The sequence below is a fragment of the Pelobates fuscus genome, chromosome 10 (genome assembly GCF_036172605.1).
Source record: "Pelobates fuscus isolate aPelFus1 chromosome 10, aPelFus1.pri, whole genome shotgun sequence".
Classification (NCBI taxonomy): domain Eukaryota; kingdom Metazoa; phylum Chordata; class Amphibia; order Anura; family Pelobatidae; genus Pelobates; species Pelobates fuscus.
In genome coordinates this window covers 32,142,818-32,160,447 of record NC_086326.1, presented here as the reverse complement: position 1 = coordinate 32,160,447, position 17,630 = coordinate 32,142,818, and the positions used below count along the sequence as shown (strand labels likewise).

Sequence of the window (17,630 nt, the reverse complement as noted above, 5' to 3'; positions counted from 1 at the left end):
CCAGAGCTTCTCCAAGATTTCTCATATAGGTTTTCCCCATCACCCATGCATGTTCTTCCCTGAATCTGATCTCTACAAAAGCTAGTTAATCACTATTTGTCTTGCTTTATAAACATTCTTTTTATTTACCCTTTTATTTACGTATGTCATACTTGTTAACACCTACATATCCTCTTTTTCCAGTCCGATCTGATAAACAAATTTCACACCACACTGGCATACCAAAGTCTTGTGCAGTCTGTCATATTCCATTACCCGGTCTTTGTGCTAGTATATAATAGGGCAGACCTTGAGGATCTTTAAACAAAATGATCTGCTATACTGGATTGAAATGGGAACAAGAAATTGAAGCAGATTAAAGTGACATTGTATGTCATGTCATTTACAACAAAACAATTTCTCGATAGACAGCCCTTTTTTTTGCCTGACCTGTGAACCATTGTTTAGAACCCATTTTCACATGTTCACGAGGATAGCGTTCAAATAATCATAGCAGAGATTGCTCAAATCAGTATTCAGCAAAACCTGTTCCGAACCTCTTACCACCATATAGCGCGGCAAGGAAGCAGATCAAACTCTCATCATAAGATCGTCTGATGGTAGAACTGAAACATTTCTGCAGAATTGCAAAGATCTACACCTACTGTGAAATCCTTTTAAACTGAGCGCAATAACAAAAAAAATTAAATATTCATCTGCAGGAAGAATTTATGCTCATTTCTAAATTTAACCCCAAAGAGTTCTAAATTTCTCACTACTTCTACTAAAAAAGAACACTGTGGAAAATAAAGACAAACAGATGATAAACTAATTATATTAGAGTTGATGAACTGATTCTCCTGTGTAGACACAGAGGGGAAGTTTGGTTGGCATTTTTGAGCTTGTTAGTCCATTACTTTTTTTTGTATTATTTTGTGCTGATCATTAGCTAGTGACCTCCTGACCTGCAGATGGCATCTCTGTAAATAAAAGCATCACGCACGTGCATGAGCCCCATTAAAATTCAAAATGTACCTCCTATAATTGGCTCTGGTTTTCCATATTTTCCATATTTCTCTGTTTCTTTTTTTACATTTTCTATTTATAATGATTGGAGCTAAATAATGCAATTTAAAATGGAATCTATTACAAATACTTATTTAAAAATGTCATAAAACAACATTAAACTCTTAAACTTAAAAAATGTTTCTGCAAAATTGTTTGAATCTTTACAAAATATATTGTTTATTTTAGAAATCAAAAATTACCCCACAGATTTTGCAAGAAAACCCCTGCCTGAATTATTTTTTTTCTGGAAAAAAAAATACTTTCCTTTTACAATAATTTGCATTCTCATCTATTATGATTACTCAAAAGCTGTTATTTTAGGTATTTTTTTTTATTTTTTTTTTGCAGGTGCTCCCATTTAAAGGTATGAAGTGCAACTTCTCTGCTGTTTCTCCACAGAGGATATTTTACTCATCCTTTATTTAAAGAGTCATTTCTTTAAATAAGCCATATTTTAATATTAGTAAACTCTTAAAATAGCTGATAGATGATTGTTGAAAAGTAATGACCTTCTGAGCTCTGACGGACATAAGGGCACTCAGCAGTGATTATACATAAAGACAATTCTAAAACTTGAAAAATCAATTGGAATATTCCACTGGTTATCATGACTAGTATGTTTATTTAACTTAGCATCACTGTCTCTTATTATTTGTATTTTTTTAAAAAAAGAATTCTGTGATTTTACCTCTTCCAAGTGCACTAAGAAGGTGACGTTCTGTCCATATTGTACCCCCAGTCTTCCATCACTGGTGGAGAGATGCAAGCCTTGGGGAGCTTTACCCAAGCACTGCTGTGGTTTTGCAGAATATTGCTCTCGTAGCCCATCTGTGCAGTTATTGGATACAATTCTTCGATATCTATAAGGTGGGAACATAAATCAGATATTAGTAAAAAAAAAAAAAATGCAATTAATAGTGAAACAAATAATTTTTTAATGTCAAAATTAGCTGTTAATGTTAAGTAAATTTAAATGTCAGGGTCATATTGTCTAAGATTAAATAAAATATCTCATTGTGTTAGTCCCATTTTAGATCAATATTCTGAGCAGGGGTGAAACTGTATCCGACATGAGCTGAAAAAAAATACATATATAATTCCAACTATAATTATCTGATTAATTAATGGTGAAAGGTCCAACAGGATACTCAGAGATAGACATGGCACATTACCATATCAGCAAATAGTTATCCCAAACTTTTTATGGATTATGATAGACCACTAATGATCGAGGATATCTGGATTATATAACCTAGGAATAGCCAAAAGGTACAATTCCAGTTAGATCTAAAATGTCCATGGTGCTTTAGTCTGGTAAAGCATCATGGGACCTGTAGCTATATAACAGTTGGGGATACCCTTTGGCCAACATGGTCAAACTATTATCCATGCTTGTATACAAGATGCAAAATATTATTCATAAATAGAATTTTCCACCATTTTTGTCACAATTTCCATTTTATCACCAAAGCAACTGTAGCAACTTCTTAAACAGAAGATACATAAATAAGATTTCAGGCCAATTAATCCATCAGTGCGGGAAAGAGATGGACAATAGGTCAGGGGGCATCTTCCTTACCCGCTACTTTTTAGAAAGCTCTGCCCTTGACTGCAGTCTCGAGAGATGGACGATGGATTGAACCAAAATGCTGGTGTGCACTGATTCTTCCCTTGCCTCTCATAGCCATAGTCACTGCAAAATAAGTTACAAAATAAAAATGTAACCCTACAATTTTATTTGGTTCTTACAATTTGTCAATAAATATTAATTAAAGGATTCAGGTATCATTTTATTCAGTAAAGTAAATATACACTTAACATTACCAAGTTATCTCTTACATGGGTTTGTTCATCCATAGCCCTCAAGCTGTTGTCTGACAGCACTTCCCAGATTTTTAAGCCAGCCTCGGGGTGACTAATGATGGACACCCCTGCTTAGTGGTGGCTGATCTATATACAGATTTAGGTCAGCACTCCACCGGATAATTGTTGCCATAATAAAAATAATAATCTATTGCAGTTGCCAGTAGTAAAATAGTGAATTACTGATGTTGGTCCTCTTTCGGAAATGGTTAACTTCTATTACGAGTATTAAACATACACCATACAGCAACTCAGTGCTATAATTCACCCTCCCTTTTTACACTGCAACACAAGACTCAGTGGTAATGAATTATGGCTGCATGACTAAGCTTTTGAGGGTAACTGGATACATGTAGAATTTAGGTCGTTCCTCAGACATGTTCAGTATGCCCCTAGTGGTCATTGTTGAAGATGCCCATATTATCAAAGTTCAAAACTAGTACACTTATTAAAAACTGTTATGTACAAGGTAGCCTAGAGATATTGCATGGTGATGGTGATACCTGCATGTGGAGGACTTTTTTGTACACATGAGACATGAGATCCAGGATTTTTTATTTGAATCCCTGCATTGTGAGTTGTTTTTATACTCACAAGTTTCCACAAGTGTAATTTAGATATTAGATGTATTATCCTTATATATTTAATGAATGTTCTTTTTCAAATGTTGATAAACTACATTAATTTCAGTTACTGGGTTTCTGTAGAGTGAACATGCAAGGATGAATAGGTTTATTTTCGTATTGTTGATCCATGTAAAATAATATATTCAGTGCATGTAATATCTCAATGTTTGTTTTACATGATATAGCAAAAAATGCATAAAAAAAAGAGAAAAACCTTCATACCTTAAACAAGATTTGAACCAAGGCCAATAGTCAAAGACCTAAGCCAATAGGGTATATGGGAAAAGCCAAGGTGCTATGCCTCAGTTTCAATAGTAATACTATGTGTTTCTGCTGTTACTGTGTTATCAAATAGGAACATATCATGTCTTCTAGAAACTTGCTCCACTTGTCCAATATGTGTGTCTGATGAAAATGTATTTCTCAAACCCGAGCAGGGAAAGCACAATTCATTAATCTAAGCTATTTCCATCCTATGTAATACATAATTATATGTGTTAACTCTGTCATTGCCCTTCCTATGCAATGTGCTGGTGTTATCTCTGTCAGTCAAAGAGTTGGACCAATTACACAGGCCAAAGGTACCTCATTCCAGGGCCCTATTTAACCTTGCACTGCAGAGAGCCTCACCCAAGTAAATGGATTAATCTTATAAGAACAGGCATTAGGTTCCTAGAATTGTCAAGTATGGAGTACATTGACGTTGTGGAAGGCTTATGCAATGAATGATCATATACTGTAAATAAACCCCCATTAGTTTTTTCCCCTGTGAGGCTTGAAATTGCTGTTTAGTGAATGAGTGAGTGCGCTGGATCTGGTATGTTGTATAAATTGGCCCCAGCAGCACCCTACAATGTATTCATGTTCACATGAGTGCAGGCCTCATGGTTGGTATACATATATATGATATGCTACAACATTAAAACCAATTGCCCAATATCCCACTGATCATGTCAAAACAGCTCTCACGTGCCAAGGCATTGACTCCACAAGAACTCTGAATGTGTCCTGCCGTATCTGGCACAAAGACATTACAGCAGATTCTTTAAGTCCTGCAAGTTGCAAGGTGGGGGTCTCCAGAACTCAGATTTGTTAATTCAGCACATCCCCCAGCTGCTCAATCGGATTGAGATTTGGGGAATTTGGAGGCCAAGGCAACATCTTGAACTCTTGGTCATGTTCTTCAAACCATTCCTGAACAATGTTTGCAGTGTGGCAGAGTGCATTATCCTGCTGAAAGAGGCCACTGCCATCAGGGAACACCCTTGTCATGAAGGGTTGTTTGTGGTCTGCAAAAATCTCTAGGTAGGTGGTACCCATCAAAGTAACATCAACATTAATTCCAGGACCCACATTTTTCCTGCATAATATTTCCCAGAGCATAATATCACTTCCGCCAATCTGATTTCTTCCCATAGTGCATCCTCCTGCCATATCTTCCCCAGGTAAATGATGCACCCGTCCATCCTCCTGATTTAAAAGAAAGCAAGATGAATCAACCTTCTTCCATTGCTCTATGGTCCAGTTCTGATGCTCAGATCTCAATTGAAGGTGCTTTCAGAAGTGTACATGCTTCATCATGGGCACTGTGCCAGGTCTGCGGCTACACTGCCATATACCCAGAAAACTGCAATGCACTGTGTGTTCTAACACCTTTCTATCATGGATAGCATTACGTTTTTCAGCAATTTGAGCTACAGTAGCTTTTCTGAGATCGGACTGTATTGGCTTGCCTTTGCGCGTCACATTCATAAAAGAGCTTTAGCTCCCATGACCTTGATGCAGGTTCACATGTTGCCCTTCCTTGTTCCACGTTTGGTAGGTACTACCACTTCATACTGAGAAAACCCCATTTTGGAGATGCTCTGAACCGGTTGTGTAGCCATCATTGTTAGGCCTTTGTCAAAGTCACTCAGATCTTATAGCTTGCTCAATTTTTCCTGCTTCCAACACATGAAATTCAAGAACTGACTGATCATATGAGTTCAACAGATCAGGAGGTATTGTTTCCCTAGAGAGGATGTGGAGTCAAATTATGTGGCTCTCATTCCACCTCTTATATCTTTACCAGCTGCCAGTCCCTCTCCTATAAGTAAAGATGATATTGCCTTCCCCATTTACTTTGCAAAGAAACAGTACTATTTAAAAATGTGAAAGGGGGCCTTAGGGGTCCAACAAGAAGTGTCCATTGGAATAGGTACAGAACAGAAAATGTTCACAAAACCAGTTCCTGGAAGACTAGATGGGCCAAATGGTTCTTATCTGCCGTCACATTCTATGTTTCTATGTAATGTAATGACACCATAACTACTATTTTTTTTTTTTGCAGTGGTAAGGTGCCTGGCTCTTTAATTCTACCCAGCACACGGATTGGTGGCACAGTTTCTATTTGATTTCCTTTTTGTATGAAGTGTTGCATAAACAGATACTTTTCAATTCATGCAAAATATTTCAAACAACACGTTCATAACTGCTGTATTTCAGGGGGCAGGTTTTAATTAGGAGCATAGTCCCAATTATACTTTTCCATTAGGAAAACCGTGTGTGTTCTGCCTCTCTTGTGTTTAGAAGAATGTCATTGTTGTGTCATTAGAATATGAGATATAAAGACAGAAAAGGCAAAACAAAATCACTAATATGCAGTAAGAGAGCAGGCTGTTTAATCAGATAACAGGAAATAAAACCTCTCAGAATGTTTAAGCCTCTTTAAGCCTCTCATCATAAAACACACCTGCAGGCTATATGGTAATTAAAACTGTGCTTTATCAAATCATATAAAAGGCTTACATTAATATTTCACACCATTAAAAACATCATGGTTGACTTCTCATTAGGATAAATTCCTGTTCATTACTTTTTTTTATAAACATCTATTAAATGATTTGGTTTTTCTGCAACATCTTGAATTTGAAAACTTAAATTATAAAGATTTAAAAATACTTTAATTCCCTAAACATAAATATCACGCTCAAGATTTGTTTCTTAGTATGTATGTATTATAAATGTATTGCGTCAAAACGATCACGTCTTGCTGTGTCTGTAATAGTGGGATAGCTATATGGATATACAGCATGGTCAAAAGTCAAAAAGCACTCAAACCCCGTAATGATAGATTAATGTCATCATTTTTTCATCACATCATTATCTGACATTAAAGGGACACTTCACACACCTAAAGCACTTTAGCTTGCTGAACTGATTGCCAACTTTTCACTGACCATAAAAAACTTTTAACTTTTTTTCTGTGACTTTTTAGTAAGAGTAATTATTGAACATTAGCCAATCATATTGCTCTTCAGATATTAATTGGATACATATATTCTGCTATGTGAATTCCTTTCTGAATTTTCTTATTGAGAAGAATGTTGTACACAATATCATATGTTTACTGTCATAATGTGAGTACATTAAATGCATGATTAATTTGCATGGTGAGGACATTTTTTTCGCATGAGCCAATTTTTTTTAATTTTTTTTTTTTTTTGGGGGGGGGGGGGGGGGGGGGTATTTCCGGTGTGGGCAAATTTCAATCATATGTTGATAACAAAAAAAAAATTAAAAATATTTGGAAAACAAACCAAAATTATGCAAAAATGGGCCATCATAATATGCATAATAAAAATATTATGCATATATTTTGCGATATTCTAATAGGAGCATTTTCCTGCAAATTAATTCACTGATCAAGTGAGACAAAGTAATCAGCAGGAGGAAAAACAGGAGGATCAGAAAAAAATATATTTATATATTATATATTTATTAAATATATAATTTAAAAATATATTAATATAAAAAATTTTACGCTCATACTTTTTTCCCCTTTATTTAGTAACAGTTCCCTAACCATCAATTATATTTTTTCAAATTAATTATCTATTTTGGCCCTGTGTGTTGAATTCAGCTCAACAATTACGTGTTACATTTGGTTCATGATGTGGCTACATTTCAGCTCGGAGTTTGGGAATTTGAACGATTACCCAATCTGCCCAAATTTGGCCCCATTGCCATTCTGAACGAAGCAAATCTCCAAGTCTAATTACTTCCAGACATTTTAAAAATGGTTACAAAGAAGGTGAATTGCGTACAACTAAGAAAAGTAATTTCAAACTAAAATAGCTTAATACATTCAAATAGAAACATTCCCGAACTCAGTAAGTTTCCAGTTTAATAATTTTGGCCAGAAATTTCTAATTATTTTGTCAGATTAATTTAGATTTATTTTACAGGAATGCATCAGTTAAATCATGGAACATTCAAATAGAATACATTCAAATAGAAACATTCCCTAACTCAGTAAGTTTCCAGTTTAATAATTTTGGCCAGAAATTTCTAATTCTTTTGTCAGATTAATTAAGAAACATTCCCTAACTCAGTAAGTTTCCAGTTTAATAATTTTGGCCAGAAATTTCTAATTCTTTTGTCAGATTAATTAAGAAACATTCCCTAACTCAGTAAGTTTCCAGTTTAATAATTTTGGCCAGAAATTTCTAATTCTTTTGTCAGATTAATTAAGAAACATTCTCTAACTCAGTAAATTTCCAGTTTAATAATTTTGGCCAGAAATTTCTAATTCTTTTGTCAGATTAATTAAGAAACATTCCCTAACTCAGTAAGTTTCCAGTTTAATAATTTTGGCCAGAAATTTCTAATTATTTTGTCAGATTAATTTAGATTTATTTTACAGGAATGCATCAGTTAAATCATGGAACATTCAAATAGAATACATTCAAATAGAAACATTCCCTAACTCAGTAAGTTTCCAGTTTAATAATTTTGGCCAGAAATTTCTAATTCTTTTGTCAGATTAATTAAGAAACATTCCCTAACTCAGTAAGTTTCCAGTTTAATAATTTTGGCCAGAAATTTCTAATTATTTTGTCAGATTAATTAAGAAACATTCCCTAACTCAGTAAGTTTCCAGTTTAATAATTTTGGCCAGAAATTTCTAATTCTTTTGTCAGATTAATTAAGAAACATTCCCTAACTCAGTAAGTTTCCAGTTTAATAATTTTGGCCAGAAATTTCTAATTATTTTGTCAGATTAATTAAGAAACATTCCCTAACTCAGTAAGTTTCCAGTTTAATAATTTTGGCCAGAAATTTCTAATTCTTTTGTCAGATTAATTAAGAAACATTCTCTAACTCAGTAAGTTTCCAGTTTAATAATTTTGGCCAGAAATTTCTAATTCTTTTGTCAGATTAATTAAGAAACATTCCCTAACTCAGTAAGTTTCCAGTTTAATAATTTTGGCCAGAAATTTCTAATTCTTTTGTCAGATTAATTAAGAAACATTCCCTAACTCAGTAAGTTTCCAGTTTAATAATTTTGGCCAGAAATTTCTAATTCTTTTGTCAGATTAATTAAGAAACATTCTCTAACTCAGTAAGTTTCCAGTTTAATAATTTTGGCCAGAAATTTCTAATTCTTTTGTCGGATTAATTAAGATTTATTTTACATGAATGTATCAGTTAAATCATGGCACATAATTTAAGGATTGTGTTGTAAAAATAAAATTTTCCAGGATTAAAGTAAACCTTTGCCTTGAAATAAAACATCTTCATAGCAATCGATAGAAGATAGATAACTTTCTCAGTGTTTGCAAATCATACATTATTAATATTACATAGCTATATTCCCTGTCACTTGTGCTAGAGCATGATGACTCCCAGCATGCACATGACAACCTCATTCTAACTGGTTGCACACATTCTTTTTTAAATCTATAGGTAATGCAGGGAGCAAGAGAGAGCTAAATGGTGAAATGTCTCCATGTGATACACAACGGGATGGCAAAGAAATGCTGAACTCTTAGGAAATGCTGACAGAGCACATAGATGTATCTTTTTACTCTATTGATTAAAGTAAATTTGTTAAGACTACAGAGCTGCTTTAATATTTACAACGTGCATTCACAAGTAACAGTTTCAGGAATTATATTAAAATTCCAAGCCAGAGTGAGAGAAAAAAAACAAAACATAGATGCTACATTGTAACAAAACAATGAACTGGTCAAGTTGTTCTAAATGTATTGACCCAGAATCTTCTAAGGATATTGATCAGCTTACCACTCAAAATCCCAGTGAGAGCAGAGGCAAGGCTCAGTAATTGTTCGGAGATAATCTTTGCCCAATAAACACTTTAAACCAGGTCTCCGTTTACGGTAGGTCTTTCTCTCCCCCATGACACAGAAATCTCTCTTAAAGTCAAGGAATAAAGAAAAAAAAAGACACAAGTTAGTAAATTAAATTCATTCAATATGAACCTCTCAGATAATGTCTGAACTTTTTTTTTTCTTTTTTTTTTTTTTAAGCATGCTTTAACAGATTTCATGTTATTTCATGAAAGGTTAAAATGAGTATTTTCCTGTTGTAATCTTTTGGTGCTGGTAATAACATTTCTCAAAGAAAATAAAGTGGGCGTAATCAATATCATGCTGACAGATAAGCATCTATCAGGCCGAACGCCTACGCTCTATCTAATTAAAATATAATTATAGAGCAACTAGTATTTGTTTAGATTTCTATTTCTTTTTGGGAAACGAGCAACATTTGATGCTGTTTAACTGGCTTCCAAGTGCATCATAGTTAAAATCAATGAAACAAACTCTCACAATGTACTCAATGTCCTCTAATCTTTTCTAAGAAGACAGTACAAGTGTTCCATACGCAGTAGCATTTAGCGTGACACATTGCCACCTTCATACATGGCATACAAAATACACTTTCGTTTAGACAGAAATGGTTAGAGACATTTAAAGAAACAAAAAATGTGACTAGAGAGAATTTGATCAACCACGCCAAACAAATGTACAAATAAAACAGTGTTAAAATGGGACTTAAGTATAATAAAGAGTTTATTTAGTATAATTACAAATATATATATATATATATATATATATATATATATAAAAACAATAATTAAAAAATAAATAAAACAAATGTCTATAGGTAAAGTGCTCCATTACCACACATACAAACGCGTTTCTCCCAGCAGGGCTTCCTCAGAAGTGACACAATTATACATTGTTATTTTGTTTTACTGCTGATTAACTTTCCTAGTTCCTGTATACCCCAGGTGAGGATTATACCACCAAGGCTATATACTACCAGAGCAAGTCATTGTTCTAAAAAATACCTTTCTACACAACTGATAACTGTATTGATATACCACACCATCAGATCTCTTTTATTTTATCTTTCTTGTATGTGGGAGAACCGCTGGATGTATACTGCATGGATCATCACATATCCTAAGACGGGGATTGTACCGTCCAAGTGCCATATAGCAGAGCTCTTAGTAGCTAAGTAGCTCAAAATGTGTGTTAGTCTTTTATACATCTTACCAATATTTTCAGTAGATGTGAATTATTGCACTATTATTTGTTTGTTTCTTCTATTTTTATGAGGTTTTCTGAGAGTTGAAATTGTCGCTTACTGACTCCTAACTAATGTAAGTATATATATATATATAATGAGATTGTCTGGTTCAGTACAGACCCATCTACTTCCGGTTCGAAGGTCATCAACACAAACTGCCTGAACTCCAAACAAGCTGGTCTTGGCTTAGTGAGGTCCACGCAGGTATTCATTTTACCTCACTCTAGTAAACAACAGCCACCTACGTAGAAGCTCATGGGGCACTGCCATATTCCGGCCCAGCCGCGGCTTCTTAACTGTTGTTTTTCAACAAAACTGTAAGTTTGTTTGTTCAGTTATTTGGATATGGCAAATTTCACTACTAATGCAAATTCAGCCTATTTCCATTGTACATCGCATCACAGCGATGCCTCATTCTGCTTATTGTATTTGGCCCTCACTAGGCTATACTGACTTTTATCATATGCATTTTAGTCACCCTACAATTTAATGTTTTCTTAATGCACTCTTTATGCCTAAATTGTTTAGTAATTATATGGCTAGGTGTTGCAACTGTCTGTATAAATTTATGTCAGGCCCAAACTCAGGCCTATACATGTGGTGGAAGAAAATAGAAATATTAACGTGTACAGTATATACATTCTCTGCACACAATAAAATGTCGAAAGTAATGTAAACAAATGTAAAAATATCTTCTAAATGTCTAAAAATCGTCTTCTTACTAAACAATCTTACTAAAAAATGTATCATATTCTTTTCAGTTATTCTACATTTTAAAGTTTTCTTTGCCTGTCCTCTGGGTATTCAGGCACTTATTGGACCTTCATTGTTTAGTAATTATGTGGCAACTGACTGTCTAAATCAGGGGTCCTCAAACTCCGCCCCCCCCCCCCAGATGTTGCTGAACTACAACTCCCATGATTCTCTGGCTATGTAATTCAAATAATTATGGGAGTTGTAGTTCAGCAACATCTGGGGGGCTGGAATTTGAGGACCCTGGGTCTAAATCTACGTCAGGCCAAAACATACTTATTGGGCCAACCTTGTAATTCACTGTTTAGTAGATATGCCCCAAATGACAGCATGTATGCATTTAATTATGCCATTTTCATTGGGGTATAATCTAAAAACCGCTAGCTAAACCTGCAGTTCTCTTGTCTGCTGCTTTTTCTCTAGCCTGTTCAGCCACTATGGCATTCTAGAGGTATTCTAGAGGCCTCTGCTCCCATTTTGATTCTGTCTTCCCGATGCCTTGTTTTATTTGACTCAGTGGGTATGTATTATATGATGTTTTATAAGTATTTATATATAGTTTCTGTTCTGTTCACCATTTCATAAACTAGGTGATATTTAGTAACTATCGAGTTCTCTACCATCTTTTCACCAACGTGTCTTAGTTACATACACAAACTCCCCAACCATTCTCCGATTCACATCCTACCTTCACCCGCATTAATCCCAACACAGCCCGCACAGCCACCCTGTAACTCGGGATACAAATTGTGCAACCTCCTGGTTTTATATGCATATTTCCTACTCCTGGCATCACTATGCCTTTACAATGTGTGTTCATATGCCATGTAGTGGGCAACCAGCCGCAGGCTAATTTGGCACCTGGTTTGGGCATTTCATTTGCATTATATCTTTCTTTCTAGGGTTGTCTACTACCCCGTCATACTACTTGTTACCAACAACATACCTATCCTCATTGGACTGTATCTCATGGGATAACTGTAATCCCTCATCCCATACATTATCTTTACCTCACATTAAGCACTTTGGTTCACCTATTTAGGCAGGTTCCTTTTCTTCATTCATACTACAATCCATTATTACACTTGGCCTTGTTAGACCTACGCAAAGCTTTCCGATAGAGCCCTCTCTCGACACACTCACTAGAACCTATCACTATGCATTTAACATCCAGGCCTCTTCGTTCTGTCACTATTTTAACTGTTTTCATTTTAACTTCACCTCCACTTTGGGTCACTTGCTAATTCTGTTATATTGCTTTATCCAGTACAATGTGGGATTCAATTATGTCATAGTTGTCTATTTCTCAGGGTGTTCTTTCTCATACATACTTCAGGTCCTTCTAGTGGAAGGATGCGCAGTGGGAACTCAGGGCTAGATTCAGTACATCAGGTATTCAGCATTCAAGGTAATCTGTTAATTTTCAGTTGCTCCACTTGTCCGCAATGTTATGTTTTGATATGCTTTTCTGTCACAGTGCCTGCCTGCTCTGGGCTTGCGGCTGTTTGTGATTGTACCCTCGCCTTGACATATACTTAACAGGGGTCATGTTGTTCAATTATTCCAGCCACCTCCTGTTATGGCTTTTATTACATATCAAAACACGCTAGGAGTATATCAGTATGTCAAGTCTCACCAGGTATACTTCATACCAACCATTGCATGTATGGTCAACTGGGTCACCTATTATACAGTTCAATTTCCTCTGGTTAATTTGTATCAGATATCAAAAGTATTTGTGTTCTGGGCTCATTGCACTTACTTTACCTACCTTATCGGCAATCTCGACATTGCATTTTCACGGTTTTGTCATAGTTCTGGATTATGAAAGCCCTTGTGGGATTTTGGTTTTGGACCTCTGTACACATTTTCTTTTGGCCATACCTTTCTATTCACTTATTCTTATCATCAACTCTGCCAGGGTATGTCTATTTAATCATGCCACAGTTTATTGTTTCGAATTTAAATTATTCAAGTTACGATGCATGTGACTCACTATACGATACTACTCCCTTCTTACAACAACCACTTGCTCTACACAACTTGTGTTTAGCTTGGTCTGGCTGTTAGGGTTGCTTAAGTGTCCCTAGATAGTTTTGGGCTTTTTGTGCCATTATTTAGCAGTCCCGCGAGGCCAATTCCCATCCTCAACTACGGAGATATTCGCCCCTAGGGCCAAATCATAGTTACTGCCTCACATCTCTGCCCTCTTGACAAAAGCAGTTAGGGCCTCAACTGTCACGGGCCAACTTATTTTAAATTTCTTCAATCCTCACCGTGAGGCCAACACCCCGCCACAACGCTCAGTGGCATGCGTACCCAACGGGCCAAATCAGAGGTAAAGCCTCTCATCACCACTTTGCAACTAGTTAGATTCCCAAGTCCCCAATTTAGCTTAATTGTTTTGCTACTTGGCATAACATAGGTCAGCCAGTCTTTTGGTGTTATACAGTATCTCCCACTAACACATTTTCTCTTTCAGGTATGGTTATAAATGCTGATACATGTAAAGTATTGATTGTGTAATGTCAACACATATTAAAGTGTTAAGCTATTAACTTTTTGCCCTTTTTTTACAAGCCTACCACAACTGACCTAGGCACCACTCACATAACTCAGCTTATATATAAATTGCACCATAAGATCATTTTGAACACTGGTTTTATTTGTATAATTAGTGTAATATTTTGGCACAGTTTTGCACATTCTTTCTTGTGACATTTTGTATTTCACGCAAGGTTTTGGGATTCCTTGTTGATTCACTGCTGTCATTTATTGAATTATTATAATGAACACCTACACCTGTTTTTTTTTTTACATTTAAAGGAACACACCATATATATAAAGCACTTCAACTTACTGAAATGTTTTATGTGTCTGGAGTCTTTCATTTTCATGACAGTTTATAAAAAGAACTCAGCACTTTTGTAATTCGGGAGAGAAACACCTCCCTTGCTGCCAATCAGTGCTAGTACACTCCTGCCTTTCCACCTTCTCAGAGAGTTGTACTACAGCTCATTGAGAAGCATTGGAAAGCCGCAAGCGAGCATGTAAAGTGTTTTACCTTTTTCTGGTTAAAATTCACCTTGATAACAAAAAAATACCTTGATAACATATTATATAATATATATTTGTCAATAGAGATGTACAATGTATCTCACTGCAATCTTCATTGTTCGAAAAGGCTTTCTCCGTCAGCAATTATATTGCCTAAAATGGGATTTAATTCCAAAACTGTGAACTATGGTGTATTTAAAACTTAATTATAAAATTAGGCCAAAATAATAGTAAATGGCAAGTTAAATTGCACAATTTAACCTAAAATAGTCAAGCTATTTTGGAGTGGAGTCTGAGAATTTTTTTCCAGAAAAGTGTTTAATATATATTATCACTGCTCTTCACTAGTTAGACGCAGGACCCCCTAAATTAGATTAAAACTTAGTATAAAAAGGTTTTTAAAAAAATATTTTTTCCAGCACCAAGACTCACTCATTGCAAATACCCATTCCTCGCCCCATGATGTCCATCTGTAGGCATCTCATCCTAGTTTCTCATCCAATCCAATGCTTCTCATAGAGAAGCACTGGAGACAAAATTCATGTACATGGTGAACGCTGCACTCATCCGATCAAATGCTTCGTAAGGTCCACATTTGATGATGTGAACATCACAGAACTGAGTCATAATTGGTTCTCAACATGGAAGTGCCTCTAGTTGCTGTCAGGAAGACAGCCAATTGAGATGTTTTAGCCCTATAGTAGATTGTATGTCTAAAACTAAAATTTAAGTGGTCGGGGTGTCTATCGTGTCCCTTAAATCAATAACCGTGTGAGTTTTGCAAACAAAGCTATATTTTGAACAAGGACTTTTTGGCTTAAATTTAGCAATTTGACTGTCAATTCATTTTACTTAATGTAAGTCATTCAAAACCAGTATTAATTTACTAATCAAAGATAGACCTAACAAAATGAACTTATGTAAAAAAATCAAAGACGACAGTTTGCATGCATATGTTAAACATATCATCTTATTAGAATAGATTTTCCTTAAGGGTCTCATTTGCAACCAATCATCTCTGGTCAATTTTAAGAAAGATTTGTTTTATAACTAAATCTGCATTGGTTTTTTTTAAGAGTCATAATAAAAGTAAATTCACAAAGTGAATAAAATAACAATTATCTGTTGTCTAGTTTTTTTTTTCTCTCAGTTTCTTACTTTATCTTTATTGTACTTTATTCTTTTTTTTATATACTTAGTGTTTGTCTGGGTTTAATAAAATACCTGATTATGCAAATGCCAACTCTCAAAGTCATTCTCATTGCATTTCCTGCTAAATATTGATTTATAATCCACTTTCACCAACTGCCATTCGGAGAGGAGACTGAAATGACCAAATACTCTGTACAGAGAGAGAGAGAAGGAAAAAATAAAATAAAATCATTAAAATAAACTCCACCAGACCACATCATTCAACTTTGAAAATTGGATAAAGAATATTTTCACAAACAGTATTAATATTTTATTCATCTTCCTAATCCACTCTAAGGAAGACGCCTGAGAAATGCACAGTTTTCCTTCCCAACGTCTAATGGATTGAGAAGATCAATGATCAATATTATTCCCGTGTCAAATGGTTTAAAATGAGAGGAGATTGTTTGCTTTTAACATTGGAAGATGTGAGCTAAGACCACTAGAGAGGGAAATGCATTTGTGAATCATGGACGTAAGGCTAAATATCCCTCTATAATGCAGTGTTGCTCGGGTTCAAACACAGAGTGAATATAAAATATACAATTTGTAGCCTGACAAATTCAAATAAAATGAAACATTTAATACCTACTAATCTACATGAAGTTAATAGCCAAGGAGGTTATTGTACATGTAATATTCACTGTAAAACTGTGTAGTAGCTGCTGATGCAATTAAAATAAAACACTTCCATCTAGATGGAAGTGGCTAGTTAGTGGAGATAGTACTAGCACTATCCTGTAAAGACCATTTATTGTTCTTAGTATTGCACATGAGTTAAAACAGGTAGTGCCAGATAGTGAGACACGCAGGTCTTGAGTAAAGATCCAGTAATGGGCTGAGATATAACATGGGTGTGAGGACTCGCAGGTCCCGTAGTATAAAATAAAAAGCACAGGAGACACTCAGGTCCCAAATTCCTGACACTATAGGACCCTATAGTGACACCATCCCTCACTCTCTCCCCCCACCCGCCTGTGGTGCGAAGGGGTTAAAACACCCTTCTATTACTTACCTGTTTCCAGCACTAATGTCTCCCAGCGCTGGTTCAGGCTCTCCAATTTTAGCTTGCGGGGGAGACCTAATGTGCATGGCCGCGCTCACATTTGCACTTCCTTCATAGGACAGCATTGTATAATACTTTCCTATGGGGTTTCGGGTGACGCTGAATGTCCTCATGCATAGCGTAAGGATGTAAAACGTCAGTTAGGTGACCAAAAGTTGCCTAAAGTCCTGGAAGTCCCTCTAGTGTCTGGTAGACAGCCACTAGAGGTGAAGTTAACCCTCAAAGATAATTATTGCAGTTTATTAAAAACTGCAATAATTAGCTTTGTAGGGTTAAGGAGCCTGGAACACTGCACCCAGTCCACTTCAATGAGCTGAAGTGGTCTGGGTGTGCCTATAGTATCCATTTAATTGCATATTATGGAATAGAAGGTAAGGGAAGTAAGACAAAGCATAGTAAAAAATTCCACATGTTGCCTCTTTTATCAGTAGGTGTGCAGTAAGGTCTGACTCTTTTATGCGGTAATGTCATCCATTGAGAACCAAGAATAAGCAGGTACAGGGAGTATTGAGTTGCCAGAAATATAAAGGTGTTCAATAGTCCCCTCCTGTGGAGGCGTGGGGGAAAGAGAGGAAAACAAAGGGAAAAAGGAGGTAGAGAAGGGGGAAGACAATGGTATGTTCCTCCTTTTTTATCTGAAGCAGCAAGTA

General features: G+C 35.6%; 1 protein-coding gene across 1 annotated transcript in view; it reads right to left on the bottom strand.

Moving 5' to 3' along the window:
* Positions 1-17,630, bottom strand: part of SORCS3 (sortilin related VPS10 domain containing receptor 3) — a 470,892-nt gene that overhangs the window by 33,425 nt on the left and 419,837 nt on the right. The window contains exons 15-18 of the mRNA XM_063435106.1: positions 15,948-16,065; positions 9,603-9,733; positions 2,627-2,740; positions 1,736-1,907 (exon numbers count right to left, since the gene is read on the bottom strand). Coding sequence (XP_063291176.1) covers positions 1,736-1,907; positions 2,627-2,740; positions 9,603-9,733; positions 15,948-16,065 — 535 coding nt within the window. The remainder of the gene's footprint in view (positions 1-1,735; positions 1,908-2,626; positions 2,741-9,602; positions 9,734-15,947; positions 16,066-17,630) is intronic.